At 43.1% G+C, this 14,201-nt stretch overlaps 1 protein-coding gene across 1 annotated transcript in view; it reads left to right on the forward strand.

The window, feature by feature from the left end:
• The window catches only part of LOC136652230 (collagen alpha-4(VI) chain-like), a 71,827-nt gene that overhangs the window by 34,867 nt on the left and 22,759 nt on the right, over positions 1 to 14,201 (forward strand). Inside the window, exons 14-24 of the mRNA XM_066629159.1 lie at positions 976 to 1,029; positions 2,036 to 2,107; positions 4,473 to 4,499; positions 4,926 to 4,970; positions 5,414 to 5,467; positions 6,445 to 6,507; positions 9,908 to 9,973; positions 10,501 to 10,554; positions 11,347 to 11,382; positions 13,207 to 13,269; positions 14,090 to 14,152. Of these exons, the coding sequence (XP_066485256.1) occupies positions 976 to 1,029; positions 2,036 to 2,107; positions 4,473 to 4,499; positions 4,926 to 4,970; positions 5,414 to 5,467; positions 6,445 to 6,507; positions 9,908 to 9,973; positions 10,501 to 10,554; positions 11,347 to 11,382; positions 13,207 to 13,269; positions 14,090 to 14,152 (597 nt within the window). The remainder of the gene's footprint in view (positions 1 to 975; positions 1,030 to 2,035; positions 2,108 to 4,472; positions 4,500 to 4,925; positions 4,971 to 5,413; positions 5,468 to 6,444; positions 6,508 to 9,907; positions 9,974 to 10,500; positions 10,555 to 11,346; positions 11,383 to 13,206; positions 13,270 to 14,089; positions 14,153 to 14,201) is intronic.

The raw sequence follows: 14,201 nt of genomic DNA on the forward strand, positions 1-14,201 counted from the left end.
AGCCACAAATGTGCAACAAGGATAAGAAAACTCCAGCTGTTCTGGACATAAATCTTTTACTGTTCCAAATATTCCAGGGGTGAGAGCCAGTCAGTTTTTCTTGTTAACAGTCACAATTTTTTTTTTTTAATGGGGGGAAGTTTATGAGTAACTGATTAGTTTTGCAATCTTCTGTGGGAAGCAGCCCATCATGAACAGAAGGCAGGGAAAGGATGGGTTGCCACACACTAAACCGGATTGAAAACATGCCACAGCTTTACTATTTACAGCTACCAGGAAGTTGGCAGCAAGTGGGCAGGGAATGCTAATGTCACTAACAGCCCAAGTGCAGAAAAGAGAATTAAGCCAAGCTGTGTTGCCAGGCGGTATGGAGAAAAGGTAAATTGAGATAGACTGATGGTGAGGGTCTTCCATGCTTCATGTTGTCACCAACCTGAGCTTGAAGCTGATCTTCAGTCTGTATGGAAGACCGGTGTATGGGCCTAAATCCTAAGAACATAAGAACCTTGCTGGATTAGGCTAAATGCCCATCTAGTTTGGCTTCATGGACCTCACAGTGGCCCACCAAAGGGCCCAATCCTATCCAATTTTCCAGTGCCAGTGTAGCTGTGCCAATAGGGCACACGCTGCATCCTGTGGTGGGGAGGCAGTCATAGAGGCCAAGGCATGGGAACATTTGTTCCCTTATGTCAGGGCTCCATTGTGGCAGCACTGGTGCTGGAAAGTTGGATAGGACTGGGCCCTCAGAGAGCACTCAAGAAACATGATACCCACATACTGTTGCCACTTGTGTCGCATTTAGAGATAATCCCTTTTAAGGGATCTCTGTGGAGCTTACAGTGCCTCACCCAGTTGACTCTGACAAACCCGTTAACACCTCACCTCTTAAAAATAAGCGCAAAGGAGCTCTGTTATTTCTAAGAATTAACATTATTGAATTAAAGTGATTTTTTTTCTTTCATTATTATTTTTCAGGGAAGTGTGGGCTTCAGAGGATCTCCAGGCCACCCAGGTGAAGAAGGAGGACCTGTAAGTTACAAAACAAGAACAATACCTGGTTTGGTCTTTGGAAATAAGCATTACTCATGCCTTTCATAATGTGGGGTCAATTTCTATTTGTTTATAGAATAATATATATTCTGCCCTTCTGTCCCAAGAATGAGATTTTTAGGGCTGGTTCTAGGTTTGAAGGCATCCTGGACAAAGCAGCCTCCAATGGACTTCCATATGATGACAGAAATGCTTCTCAGTTTTAGCATGACTGGACCCACCATTTTAATTTCCTCACAGTGCCATGGTTGCATTATCGCTCCAGAGCATCACTACATTGTGGGCATTGTGGGGGTGGGGGTTAAAATGGTAGTTTCAGTTGTATTGGTGCTGCAAAGTGTACCAGGGCTGGGGGGAAAAAATTTAAAGGGGCCTTAGTGACAATGAATCATCAGCAATGGTAGGCTGATTCACCCCTGCCTCCACCTTACCTGCTGTGGTGTGAGCTGGGTCCATCGAAGGAAGGTATGTGATGTTGCCAGCTGTTTGCACATGCAGCTCTAATGCACTTGGCAGCAGTGCACCATTTAAAGTGCCACTATAGCCTTTATGATAGTGGATTGTGGAATCCACTGTCATAATGGCCCCACAGGATTGAGGGCCCAATCCTATCCAGTTTTCCAGTGCCGCTGCAGCCGTGCCAATGGGGGCATGCACTGCATCCTGTGGTGGAGAGGCAGTCATAGAGGCCTCCTTACCTCAGGGCTGTACTGTGACTGCACCAGTGCTGGAAAGTTGGATAGGACTGGGCCTTGAGCCATTAATTTATTGCCTAGGACAGGCCACACTTGACTCAGTAAAGACCTTGTGCCTTTCATAGCTGTGTGATAGGAAGGGGTTCAGCCATGTGCAGCCACATTGGTCACATAAAATGCGTCACTGGAAACCCTTCTGTCTATCAATGATGCACCCTTCAAAGTCAATGGCTGGCAACTTTAAGTTGTGGTCATGCTGAGCAATGACTTTTGTTTCTTTCTTTCTTTAGGGAAACCAGGGTCCAATGGGTCACAGAGGGAGACGAGGATGGGCAGGATGCTCTGGTGCAAGAGGTGCAAAGGCAAGTTGAATGGGGTCATTTTTTCACAGTGTTTTTAGACCACTGCTTTCATCGTTAGAGTTCATTGCAATTTTTTTTTGTCATGGTCTTGGTATTAATCTTCAATGTGTGCTAATTCATGATAAAAGAAAAAAAAAAAGACTGCAAAATTATTCAACAGCTTGTGCCTTTGATCAAGATACAAGTTGTGCAAAAACACCTGAAACTAAAGCATAAACATAGTATATCTTGTGGACGTCCAATACTATCTTCTTCAAGTATCATTAGAACAGTAGTTCCCAAACCTTTTAGCGCCAGGACCCACTTTTAAAATGACATTCTATCAGGACCCACCTAAGTTTACGAAACTTTTAAAAAAGGAGATCTAGAAAGAAAAAATATTTTATCTATTTATAAGTAATAACAACAAGAAAAAGACCCTCAACCACTTATCTCCCTATATTTACACATCCTTGTAAACTGCAGGAGCTCAGCTTTTTGCAGGGTAATTAGCAGCTAATCTAATTTTTGAATAACCTCAGGGTTTGAATAATCTCAGGCAATTAGTTATCTGATCTTTCCATCACCCTTTGGCGACCTGCCAAAAATCAGGTTGTGACCCACCAGTGGGCCCTGACCCAAAGTTTGGGAACCACTGCACCAAAAGAATGCATAACTTTAGACCCAGATACATATACCCTTAACTTTGGTTGGTTTCCCAAACACTTACTTTGGCTAAACAAATCTCTGTTTCTCTGAACAAACAAATTCCCCCTCTCTGCCTCTTTTGAATACAATGACCACATAGTGATCTCAATTCTGAGAATACTGCCCTAAGTTTCTTTCACCCCCTTTCTTTCCCCATGTTTGCAACATGTTGGCACTCAGTGGCATTTCTGAGTGATCCAATGCCAAGGGTAAAACTCAGTTTCCCTGGTGGTGGGTATGCTTGGGGAGGGAGGGAAGGTCAAAAGAAACCAAGTCCCCTCCCTGCTCCTCCACTTGATTCCCATCCTTCGGCTGTAACAGTAGACCAGAAATACAGATGGTTCAGACTCATCTGCCTGACCAGGCAGCCAGGACCTACTCTTCCTCCTACTGAACCTGGAAGGCATATACTCTGCCCAGTAGTTTAGCAAGTGAGGGGCAGGGGTGGTCTGCCCTAGGTGGCATGTCCTGGGGGGGGGGTGATGGGCACACCACCCAACCCCCTGCTGAGCATTGGCCTGAGATGTGTTTGGTGGCAGACGGGCTCTCCTGCCCTCTCCAAAGCTTTAAATGGTTGGAAATGGCCACCCTGGAAGCAATTGGGTGGTGTGCATGATGATGTCATTGTGTCACTGCCTAATCATTTCTTGGTGCGGCGCTGCTTTGGGTGTGTACAGAGGGATGTCACACAGCACATCCCTTGAAGGGGGACACCTTCCCCAGGCGGCACCTGTGTTGGCGACATCACTGCCTCTGCCCCAGGTGAACTGGGGAAGGGCATTAATATTCTTCCTATGATTGCCCTTCTGTATGCAAACCATATGATTATCTTATTTCTACTTTTGTCTCACCCTGTCCCTTGGACTTGTATCAGTTAATTACAATTAAACAAACCAAAGCCATTCAAAAGATTACATTTTTGTCAGTTGATCCATTGATTTTCCTTTGTAACATGCCCTCTTTTCCTATAGGAGGGTATACAGGTAGGACTTTGGTATCCACTGATTTGATTCACCACTGATACTGAGGTCCAACTTTAAATACTCTGTGACAAGAGAAAAAACACCCAAATCGCATTTCCTACCTTTGCGCTGTTAAAAAATTATAATTTCATTCCATTAGATTCCATTATTCACCCCATCTAGTGACTGAATGTGTCTGTACCAATGCATTCTGGGGCTAGTGTCTGCACCAATGCATTCTGGGGCTACAACAGAGGAGCAAGAAACCTGGAAGTGAGTGTTCAAAGCGATTTTCCCACTGATTTGGTATCCACTGATTTTTCTTATCCCTTGGGGTTCTGGAATGGAACTCCAGTGGATAAGGAGGCATGACCTATACATACACATCAGAAGTCCAGTGTAAAAGCAAACAGAGACCAGGTGCGATGGGGAGATATGCACGGACTCCCCATCTCGTTCCCAGAGCAGTGATGGATAGGAAAGAATTGTCACTGGGGAGTGCCAGATTACCACTGGGGAGTGAGCTATGATTGGGGATAGATCCAGTCCTTATGCTGTAAATATGAATACTGGGACATAACAAGTTCTGCATTTTTGACTTTGCATTTGTAGGATCTTGTGATCATTTTAGAAAGATAATCTATTTTAATTCTGTGCCAAAATATCTGTATGTTTCTGGTATAACTCTCTCATAACATGTCTTCCTGAAATTTCAGGGAGCAAGGGGAAATCAAGGAGAGAAGGTATGCAATCTTTTCAAATATGGAAACAAACCCTGTTCTTAAAGGAATATTTGTAAATGTTTCACTGTAGCTATTAGTGCTACGATGGATGGGGTGGGGAAAAGTGGAAAGAAGTTAATGTTTTCTGAAGAATATGGTGTTGAACAAGAAGAAATAGTTTTGGCCAGAGTTTTGAGCAATTAAAAAGATGGTTAAAGTGTGAACATCTTTTAGATTCTTAAACAGTGCTCAGTCCCACTGAAGACTTATAATAGTGTTTGCCACTGGCAATGCTTTGCAAAGTGACCCCTGAATGAGTGATGAGAGTGTGGCCATAATTCAGCATACTGTGCTATATTTATAGCCGTAGAAATGTGTTAGAAACAGTATTTACCAAGTTACTTCACGGAACTTCATATTATACATGGTTTTAATTTGTTTTGACAGGGTGAAGCTGGCGAACTTGGGCTTGATGGCATTAATGGACAGGAGGTATAATTTAATGGTTAGCGGGACTGAAATTAGTGGGACTTCAGTTAGTCCAACTAACTTGTTTCATTGACTAACTAAGGTATTTAAGGATGACTAACATTCTCCGGATCTAACCCAATTAATTTCACGTATAAGCTTGGGATGGTTCAAATTTTGATATAACTTTTCAAAAATGGCAAAATCAATGAAAAAAGCTACCAAACAGCTAAAACAGACCCACCAATCAGTAGTCTGCTCAAATATTAAAATCTGTTAATGTTTCAAAAATTGCTTAAAGAGAATTGCAGACTCAGAAATTCTCAAAATGACTCCAGCAATAAATCTGCCTTTTTCTCCTGGAAAACTGGTGGCTTCAGTGAAAAGAATATTCCTCAGAATAGTTATTGAGATGAACTGGTTTGGAGGAAATCTCACTAATTTGCCTTTTCCTTTGGGGGATTTAGGGAGAACGAGGGGCTCCTGGATCATCTGGAGAAAAGGGTCGTATGGGAAGAAGGGTAATTTTTGGTTTCTTATTTTAACGTTCAAGTTGCATCTCTGACTCTTGGAAATTGCCACAGATTGTCTGATGATTCGGGTTTGAAATAGATATGTCATAAAAGCAACAAATGGATCCATCGCAATCCAGCAAGAGTCAGATATTAAGTATGCTTGTGTCCTGTTTTCTGGACACAACGGCAGAGGTTAATACAAGGTTAATACAAAGTGAGAATGCCAAATGCTGAGCATCAGGGAACCAATCTCAGAGGCAGCTAAAGTTTGGAACTACTCCGTGGAGCTTTTTCAACAGCCTTTTCCAGGCTGCAACTGAAGCATAACTGAAGATTATGTAGACAACCTAACCGTTACACCTTTCCTGGTGTTCTAGACAAGACTTGATCCTGCCTGGGACAAATGGAATTTCTCACTCTACCCAGTGAGAGCTGTGCTGTTGGGCCTGAGCACTGAGCTGGGCTTGCTGTCATCTTCTTTCTTCAGGTCCTGGTGATCATTATGGTCCAAAGACAGGAAGGTGTACAATTGGAGTACATTGAGTCGTCCCCCCCCCCCCCAGTTCTGTGGGTTTCCTGTGGTTGGGTTCCTGTGGGTGGGTATGATCTCAGGAGGTTTTTTGGGGTCTGTCTCTCCCTAGACCTGTTTCCCTAGACCTGGGGCCCATGGTGGGGTCCTTTTCTGATGAGAACATTACATCTGATTCCAGCTGTGCAGGCTGGAAGACCCTGCCAGTGCTTAACCCATTTCTGCCTAAGATTACATATATGGAACAGGAACCACAGGTGTACACCTGTGGGCTGGGCATAAATGACCCGCTGAAGTCAGCAAACCTAAACTTGCTTAAGCCGGTTTGATTATGGCCATTTACTCTAAGAATGCTGGGATGAGATCTGAGGGGGTAAAGATGTACAGTATACTAGATAACATGAGACACTGCATAATATCCTAACTGCTGCTTGTTGTTCCTTCATGGTTTAAGGGTAGAGAAGGCCCCAGAGGAGAGCCAGGTGATCATGGACCACCTGGTCTACGAGGAGGCAATGTGAGTAATGGTGACTTTTTTTTTTTAAATCAAAGAGAACATCAGTAATCAGAAGTAATATTTTCTGTGCTTCTTTGCATACCCAAATATATTGTGTTTTGTGTTGGAACAACCCTGCCTCCAGTATTTGTAACAATGATTGAGGGCTTGGTGGAAATTTTGGATCCAAGTGATAGAGGAAAACGTTGATCACTGTGGGACAGGTTGCTTCACTGAACACTTACATGTTCCAAGAGACCCAAAAATTATGGTTTGACAATGGGACTGTATGCAATATTAATTTGATTATTTTAGATACGTATGCCCCACTTATCCAAGAAGTTCAAGGTGGCTTATAATAATAAAAACCTCAGTTTTAAAACCAACAATATACTGTTAAGATAACATCAACAACCACAGAAATCGACCAAAAGCCAGGCGGAAGAGGTGTGCACAATACTCTTAAAAAACCATCAGAGAGGTTCTTTTGCTCATCTCTTCAGATAGAAGGTTTCAGAAATGTGGGACAATTGCTTATAAAAGCATGATTTCTAGATTTCATCATGCATACTTGTTGCAAAGATGTTATGGCCAGTAAGGCCTGCAGACTAGACCCTGACTGTCTGCTGGGATCATATGGGGAGAGATGGTCCTTAAGGGTCCAGACTGCACACATTTTAAAAGTTAGATCCAGCACCTTGAATTGGACCCACAAGCAAATTGGCAACCAGCATAGCTGGCACAAAACAGGTTCAATGTGCTTGCTTCCCTACACACTTTAGGAGACATGCAGTAACATTCATTACCAGTTGAAGCTCTGAGTAATCCTCAAAGGTAGCCCCACATATAATATACTGCAGTAGTCAAGCTTGGAAGTTCAGAAGCATGGATTCGCATGCCAAGGTTAACATGTTCTGAAAAATGAAAAGCTTCCTTATTAGTCAAAGATGAAGACAGCCCTCATAACAACTCTGACCTGCTTCTCAGGAAGTAATACTAGAGATTCTAGAGCAGCCATTTTCAACCCTTTTCAGCTCAAGGCACACTGTCAAGGCACTAAAATTGTCAAGGCACACTCCCAGTTTTTTACTTACATTAAATTACTATATTACAATTAATTTTTAATTAATATAATTAATACAATTAAAACGTTACATAACAAAGGGCACAATCCTAACCAGGTCTACTCAGAAGTAAGTCCTATTTTGTTCAATGGGGCTTACTGTCAGGAAAGTGTGGTTAGGATTGCAGCCAAAGACTGGGGGGGATGTGCCTGTGGGACTTACTTCTGAGTAGACATGCCTAGGATTGGGCTTTTGGTTGCACTTTTTTTTCAAATACAGAAGGAGGTAATTGGCACTTCTCTCTCCTCCACCCCACCCCTCCCTCAGCCACATCCCCCCCATCTCATAACTGCAGTTAGCACCTCTCCTACTGTTCCTCCCCTCACTGGTCCACACCTTCCAAAGGTCCAGAATCACTTGCCTCACATTCTCCCCCCCCCCCAATTGCCTGCTCTTGTATTTCAGAAAAAAGTGTGACCAAAAGCCCAATCCTAGGCATGTCTACTCAGAAGTAAGTTCCATTATAGTCAATGGAGCTTACTCCCAGGAAAGTGGGGCTAGGAGAGGATCCTGAGAGCCCAAGCCAGGCATCTCTACTCAGAAGTAAGTCCTATTATAGTCAATGGGGCTTACTCTCAGGAAAGTGGGTCTAGGAGAGGAGCTTGAGAGCCCAGCCCAGCTCAGGCGTGTCTACTCAGAAGTAAGTCCCATCATAGTCAATGGGGCTCACTCCCAGGAAAGTGTGGTTAGGATTGCTGCCCAACGCCCCTCCTCTGAAAGGCAAGGCAGGGAGGGTGGCTTTGGGGAGCTACAGGCAACTGTGGCAAGGAAAAGGGACTTTTGTGGACCCTCAGCCAGCCCATTCTTAGGCTAGTGGCCCCAGCAGAATCACTGGCTTCCTACCTGCTCACCTGCCCGGCTTCCTCCTTCTCACTCTGCCCAGACCTCCTCCAGGCTTTTCTGGTTGCCCAGTCAGCAGGCAGGGCAGACAAGGGACTTGATACCCAATCCTAGGCATGTCTACTCAGAAGAAAGCCCCATAATAGTCAATGGGGCTTACTCCTAGGTAAAGGAGGATCAGGTTGCAGCCTTCCTCTTGCTCACAGCAGGAGATGCAAAGCAGCCACTGCTGCTCCTTTTTAGCTGCTGCTGCTTGAGGGTCAAAGCAGCCACTTCTCCCGCCTCAGCCTGAGGCACACCTGAGGCTGCCTCGAGGCACACTAGTGTGCTGCAGCACAGCAGTTGAAAACCGCTGTTCTAGAGGTACCTTCTGACCTAATCATATAGTGCCCCAGAGACTACATCAATCTCAGGCAAGCTAGTCTTCTCCTGGCTCAGCCATTCCTTACCAGCACCATGTCCATCTTGTCTGGATTCATCTATTCTACCTCATCTACCTGGTTACAGTCTCCAGAACCTAGTTCAGGACAAAGATAGCAGCTCCTGGGTGCCTTCAAGATACGTAGAGCTCAGTATCATCAGGGTATTGAGTAAGGAAAGTTGCCTGCATGGCCTCCTCATGGTTCTTCCACTCCTTTCTTCTTCATGACAGCACAAGGCCTTTTGGAACTGTGTTATGGAGCCCGTGTGGTGACACAGAGGGCTATAATTAATTGTAGCTGAAGAAATGCAGAACACTGAGAAATTGCCCATTGCTCAGTGGTAGAATACATGTGCTTGCACATATTAAGTATCAGCATCTCCAGGTCAAGCATCTCCAGGGCAAGATTCTCATGCAGAGAGCACTAACTGAAACCCTGGAGAATCAATGCAGGTCCATTTTGTATGTAGCCTTCAGATAGAACCATACCTAGACTTCCAAGGCTCATTCTGGACAGAACTTCCCAGTTTATTTTCCTTGTATTCCCAAATGTTGTGGTGGCCAAACCCCCATTGGCAATCAAGTCTGCTCATCTTCCAGTCTGCACATGCAGCATATGGAAGGCCTAAGATATTGGTAAAACACGTCACCCCAGTCCATTGCTGGAGGTTGTAAGAAACCGGCAAGAACATCTGATTTCCTGTTATCCCAGAGTGCAGTTGTATTTTTCTAAAAGAGGCATGATAGAAATTATTCTCAGTTGAACTCTTCCTCAATATCTCTGATCGGTTGCTTTCTCATCCTGTGAAATGATACTTCCAGTCATCAAGCCTTTCCCACGGTTGCTTGTTTGAGTTTCATTGCCTACCAAAAATATTCCCTTCCATTGCAGCAGGAAAACAAGATGTAGTTTTTGACTGTGGTCCTATATCTGAATTGAAATGAATGTTGATCCTATTTCTGCAAGCCATTATTTCAGTGGTGCTAGCAAACATCTTGAAAACATCTGAAAACTTATTGAGTTTGTTTGTTATAGGGCGATCCTGGGATTGACAACAATGTCTTTGGCTCTCCGGGTAGAAGAGGTAACCCAGGATGGCAGGTACCCAAGGGTTTTATTGTTAGCTTCTTGTAGTGAACATGACACTATTAATTCCATAATGTTTGTTAATATGTATTTTGTAAAGGACTTGTAAGTTGGCATTAGAAGCAGAAAAAGCCATTGAAGCCATGATAACTTGGAGTCAGTGATTTTAGGTTGCAGCATGAAATTTTCTGGACAGGGGAAAAGGCCTATGAACACCATGTTCCATGGATCCCTGTGGATTCTGTCAGAACTTCTGGGTCAATTGAAGACCAACTCAACAAGATGCATTTGGCAGCAGACTTAGAATGCGATTGAAGCTAGAAGACTTTCTATTGTTTGATACATTAAAATTACAAAATGTGGAAAATCTTTGAGGACAATTGATGGCATTGAAACTACTAATGAAATTGTGTCAAATCTCCAAGATTGGCTGGGGATGTGTGTGTATGTCTTGAATTACATGTCAGAGTTCATTGTATGTCTAATGCTGGATTGTGAGAAAGACCCAACTGTAATGTTGTGTTCTTACTGTGGCTTTGCAGGGAGAACCAGGACCTGATGGCATAGAAGGAAACCCAGGAGAGACAGGTGCAAATGTAAGAGCAACTGCAATATAGAAATAGCAAAGTTTTGAAGCAAATGCTATACTAATCAAGGGAGCAAGCTCTTCCCCTTCTTCCAGTGAAACTTTTTTTACACTAATCTAAAACATAGAAGCATGATGAGTATTCAGTTATTGTATGAGAATTTTTCTCACTTGGGATTTGTTCCGGGGTTGATTTCCATGTAAAACTGCAGTCAAGTTCTGAGAATGCTTTTGTCCACTGATAGAAAAACTCAGCCAGGTCTGACCTCTGCAGATCAATCATTGAACATAGGCACACAAGGGAAATTATCTCATGTATGAGACCCTGTGTCACAGCTAATGGCAAAGCTCAGTGGTTTGGCAGGATTTATGTGAAAACATTTTGTTTTTGAAAAAATTTGTTTCAATCCTATGAACCCTTATCTGAGAGTAAACCCCGTTGAACACAGTGGGACCTATTTTTGTGTTGGAAAATTGCATAGGATTGGTTAGTTATTTGAGAAGTTATTAATTCCCTGCTGCAATAGACTCTTCATCATAGAAACTTCAGAATGCAGTGACTTTTTATTTTCCTATACACTTTTGTGGATTCCTTGGCCTCAGTCTTGAGAAACAGGCCATGCCTAAGTCATGGCTGATTAATATAAAGTCTCTTAAGAAAGTGGAGGCTGTGCTTGTTTCATTGCTGGAGTGGCTGATGGAACTCTCCAGTGATACATAAGCTTACATCAGGCTTACACTGGCTTTTTTTTGTAATTGGTCTCAGTTTGGAATATAATTGCTGTTTTTCATTCATTTTTAGGGTCCCAGTGGCCGCAGAGGTCATCCTGGGTTAAAGGTCAGTTGCCGTTGGACTTGTTTGCTGCCATATGAACCTCAAAGCTATGCTTGGGAGAAGCATCAAGAGTTAGTCAGGACAGGCATGGCTCCAAGGGCCTCGGAAGGGTTCCAAGTCCTCAAAAGTCAACCCCTGAAGCTCCAGCCTGTAATGGAGTGTCTGTTGCTATCCACAGCCACCCAGTGGCCCCTGCCCTGGCAATCTTACTGGGTGATGGTGGGCACTGCTTATCAACGGCAGAACCCTTTGTATTTATAGCGTTTTATGCCTTTATCAGAAAGTGCACAGTTCTAATGCATGTTGCGGCTTGGTTACAAGCCAACCAAGCTGCAGCATGGATGGATTGGATGAAATGCAGTTGTCTGGATTCCACATGAACTGTGCATTTTTCATCCCTTGTGAATCCAGACTTGTCTCCCCAGGGACAAGCGTTTCCACCTGTATTCACCCAGTCTGTCTTAGAAACCTGGCAACTGTGTAGCCTTTTAAAAGTACGCCAGTCTTCAGGGAAAAGGATTCTTCTCTCTGTTGTTCTGCTTGATGTCTCCGTTGTACTTTTGCCCTCTAGAGATGCTACTTAGTATTTTATCTCCCTTTCTCTTACCTGTACGCAAGAGCTAGCAACAGATCTTTAAATAAATCTTTAAATAAACAGATCTGCAGAACACCATCTAACTCAGGGTTTGCTATTGTTTTTCTTGACTGCAACGTTTCATGACATGGAGAGGAGTGAAAGCTGGACCTATTGAACTTCTGTCTGTTGTGCAAATACTAAAGGCTAAATTCCTCTGTTGGAGGAGGGGGAGCTGACAGAATTGTCTAGCAGTCTATGATGCTGATAGCAATTGGTATGCTGAAAGGCATTCATCATCAAGCAAAATGGATATGGATATATAAAGCATCATGTTATGTATGTTCTCTGTCTTTTAACCTCTTCCTATCATGACTCTAGACAAAGGCTGTGACAAATGTTTTCCCATTATGATGTTTCTGTTGGAACAAATGCTTTTTAGGAAGAGCAGAAATATTTTTTTTTGGGGGGGGGGGACAAAATTGTAAAAAACATCACCTTTTCCCATATTAAAATCCATTTCTGCCCAATGTTGCATCTATGCAACAGGGACCAAATGTGTAAACCTGTGGGCCAGGCAAAAATGGGTTAAATACACTGCTATTTCCTTATTTGCTGCCACTGGATTAATCATATGCATGGTCCCAGTCAATCATGGGTCTTGTTGTGAATGGAATGATATCACAATGCTCCTTGGTCAATAGGATTTGCTATGTGATGGTGCCACTTATGACAATCAAAGCAAAATGAGAGTGAGGGCAATGCTTCCTGGGTATTCATGCAGATGGAGCCCTGTTTATAAGGGATAACAGTGAATGGAAAGGTGTCATGGCAATTATTGTGAATGAGACTTGTCTATGTGCTGACATTATTGCAGGCAAGCAGCTTTGTTGTTACTCCAGATAGGTAAACCCTTTCAACTCCATTCAAAGCAATCAATGTATTGGATAAAATTTGCCCAGAGGGGGGAAGGCTGCTTGTTGATCCTGCAGAAAATGTTTATTCCAAGTCCACTTCCCCTTTGGCTTAACCCTGCTCTATACACGGTTGAATAAATTCCTCTGACCCACTCTCTCAAGCTCATTGGAGAGGAGGCAAGTTGCTTAGCTGACCATGTTTCAGGTTTTTTGGGAGGGTTGTTGTCTACATATGTCTACATATGACTTGGCAGTCATCGCACTGTTTATTTTCCTGGAGGTTGCAAATGTTTGCCAATGCACTTTTTCTTTAGTGCTTCATGTTTTATTTGGCAGGGTATCCAAGGAGATGAAGGAGAACCAGGTTATCCTGGGGAAATTGGATTACCAGGCCAACAGGTACTATAACACGATTGTGCATAGCAGCTTTTCATTTAGCACGGAACAAGTATCACCCATAGTCCATGGCATGCCCTACATTTAGGTTATGTGGCTTTCCAAAACAATTTTGCATATTGCGATGGTTGTCCAGGACTGACGTAGTTGAGTTAGATTTAGATCTTGGTAACTACATACGTATCAAGTGTCTGCCATATGTTACTCTTCATGACCAGAATCCTGTAATGTGTCACTAGGGTCCTCCAGGCCTACAAGGAATACGTGGACCTCCAGGATTGCCAGGTTTTCCAGGCCTCCAAGTATGTGTTACAATGATAATCCTTATTTTGTAGTGTGTTTCATCATCTCCTATTGCTAAATTAATTTCTGGATCCTTAGAGAACAAAAACAGTAAAGTCCTGGAAAGTCTCCCCTGCCCCCCAGAATTTCTTATCCTTGTTTTTGTCCTTAAAAACCTTGCCCCACTAAGTATGATTTGCAGACTATATGTTGTCTGTTCATTCACTAAGGGCTACTTTCAAGAGATGTGCAACTCACATTTTTTAAAAGAAAAGCATTAATCCAGTCTCAGTTGTGTATGTATGTTTGTGTTGTCTTGTATAGTGCTTTCACAGACATCGTTTAGAACTGTTGGAAGCCTGGATATGATTATAGGGAAAACATCAAAGCTATTACTGGCTGCCAGTTATTTCTGTGGTCAGAAAGAACATTAGATGTGAAATGCAAAATGAAAATTTTGCCAACAATTTTGTGCTCTGAACAGAAGTCTAGACTTGATTTTTCCTTTAATGGGTCTTCCAATATGTGTTTCTGATTGGAGGGCAGTCCGGGCATCATGGGTGAAACTGGCTCTGTAGGGAACCCTGGGCCACATGGAACAAAGGTAAGTACTCCTGATTTTAACATTATCTTCTCTGAATGCAATTATTTTA

This window comes from Tiliqua scincoides, chromosome 5, assembly GCF_035046505.1.
Source record: "Tiliqua scincoides isolate rTilSci1 chromosome 5, rTilSci1.hap2, whole genome shotgun sequence".
In the NCBI taxonomy this organism is placed as follows: domain Eukaryota; kingdom Metazoa; phylum Chordata; class Lepidosauria; order Squamata; family Scincidae; genus Tiliqua; species Tiliqua scincoides.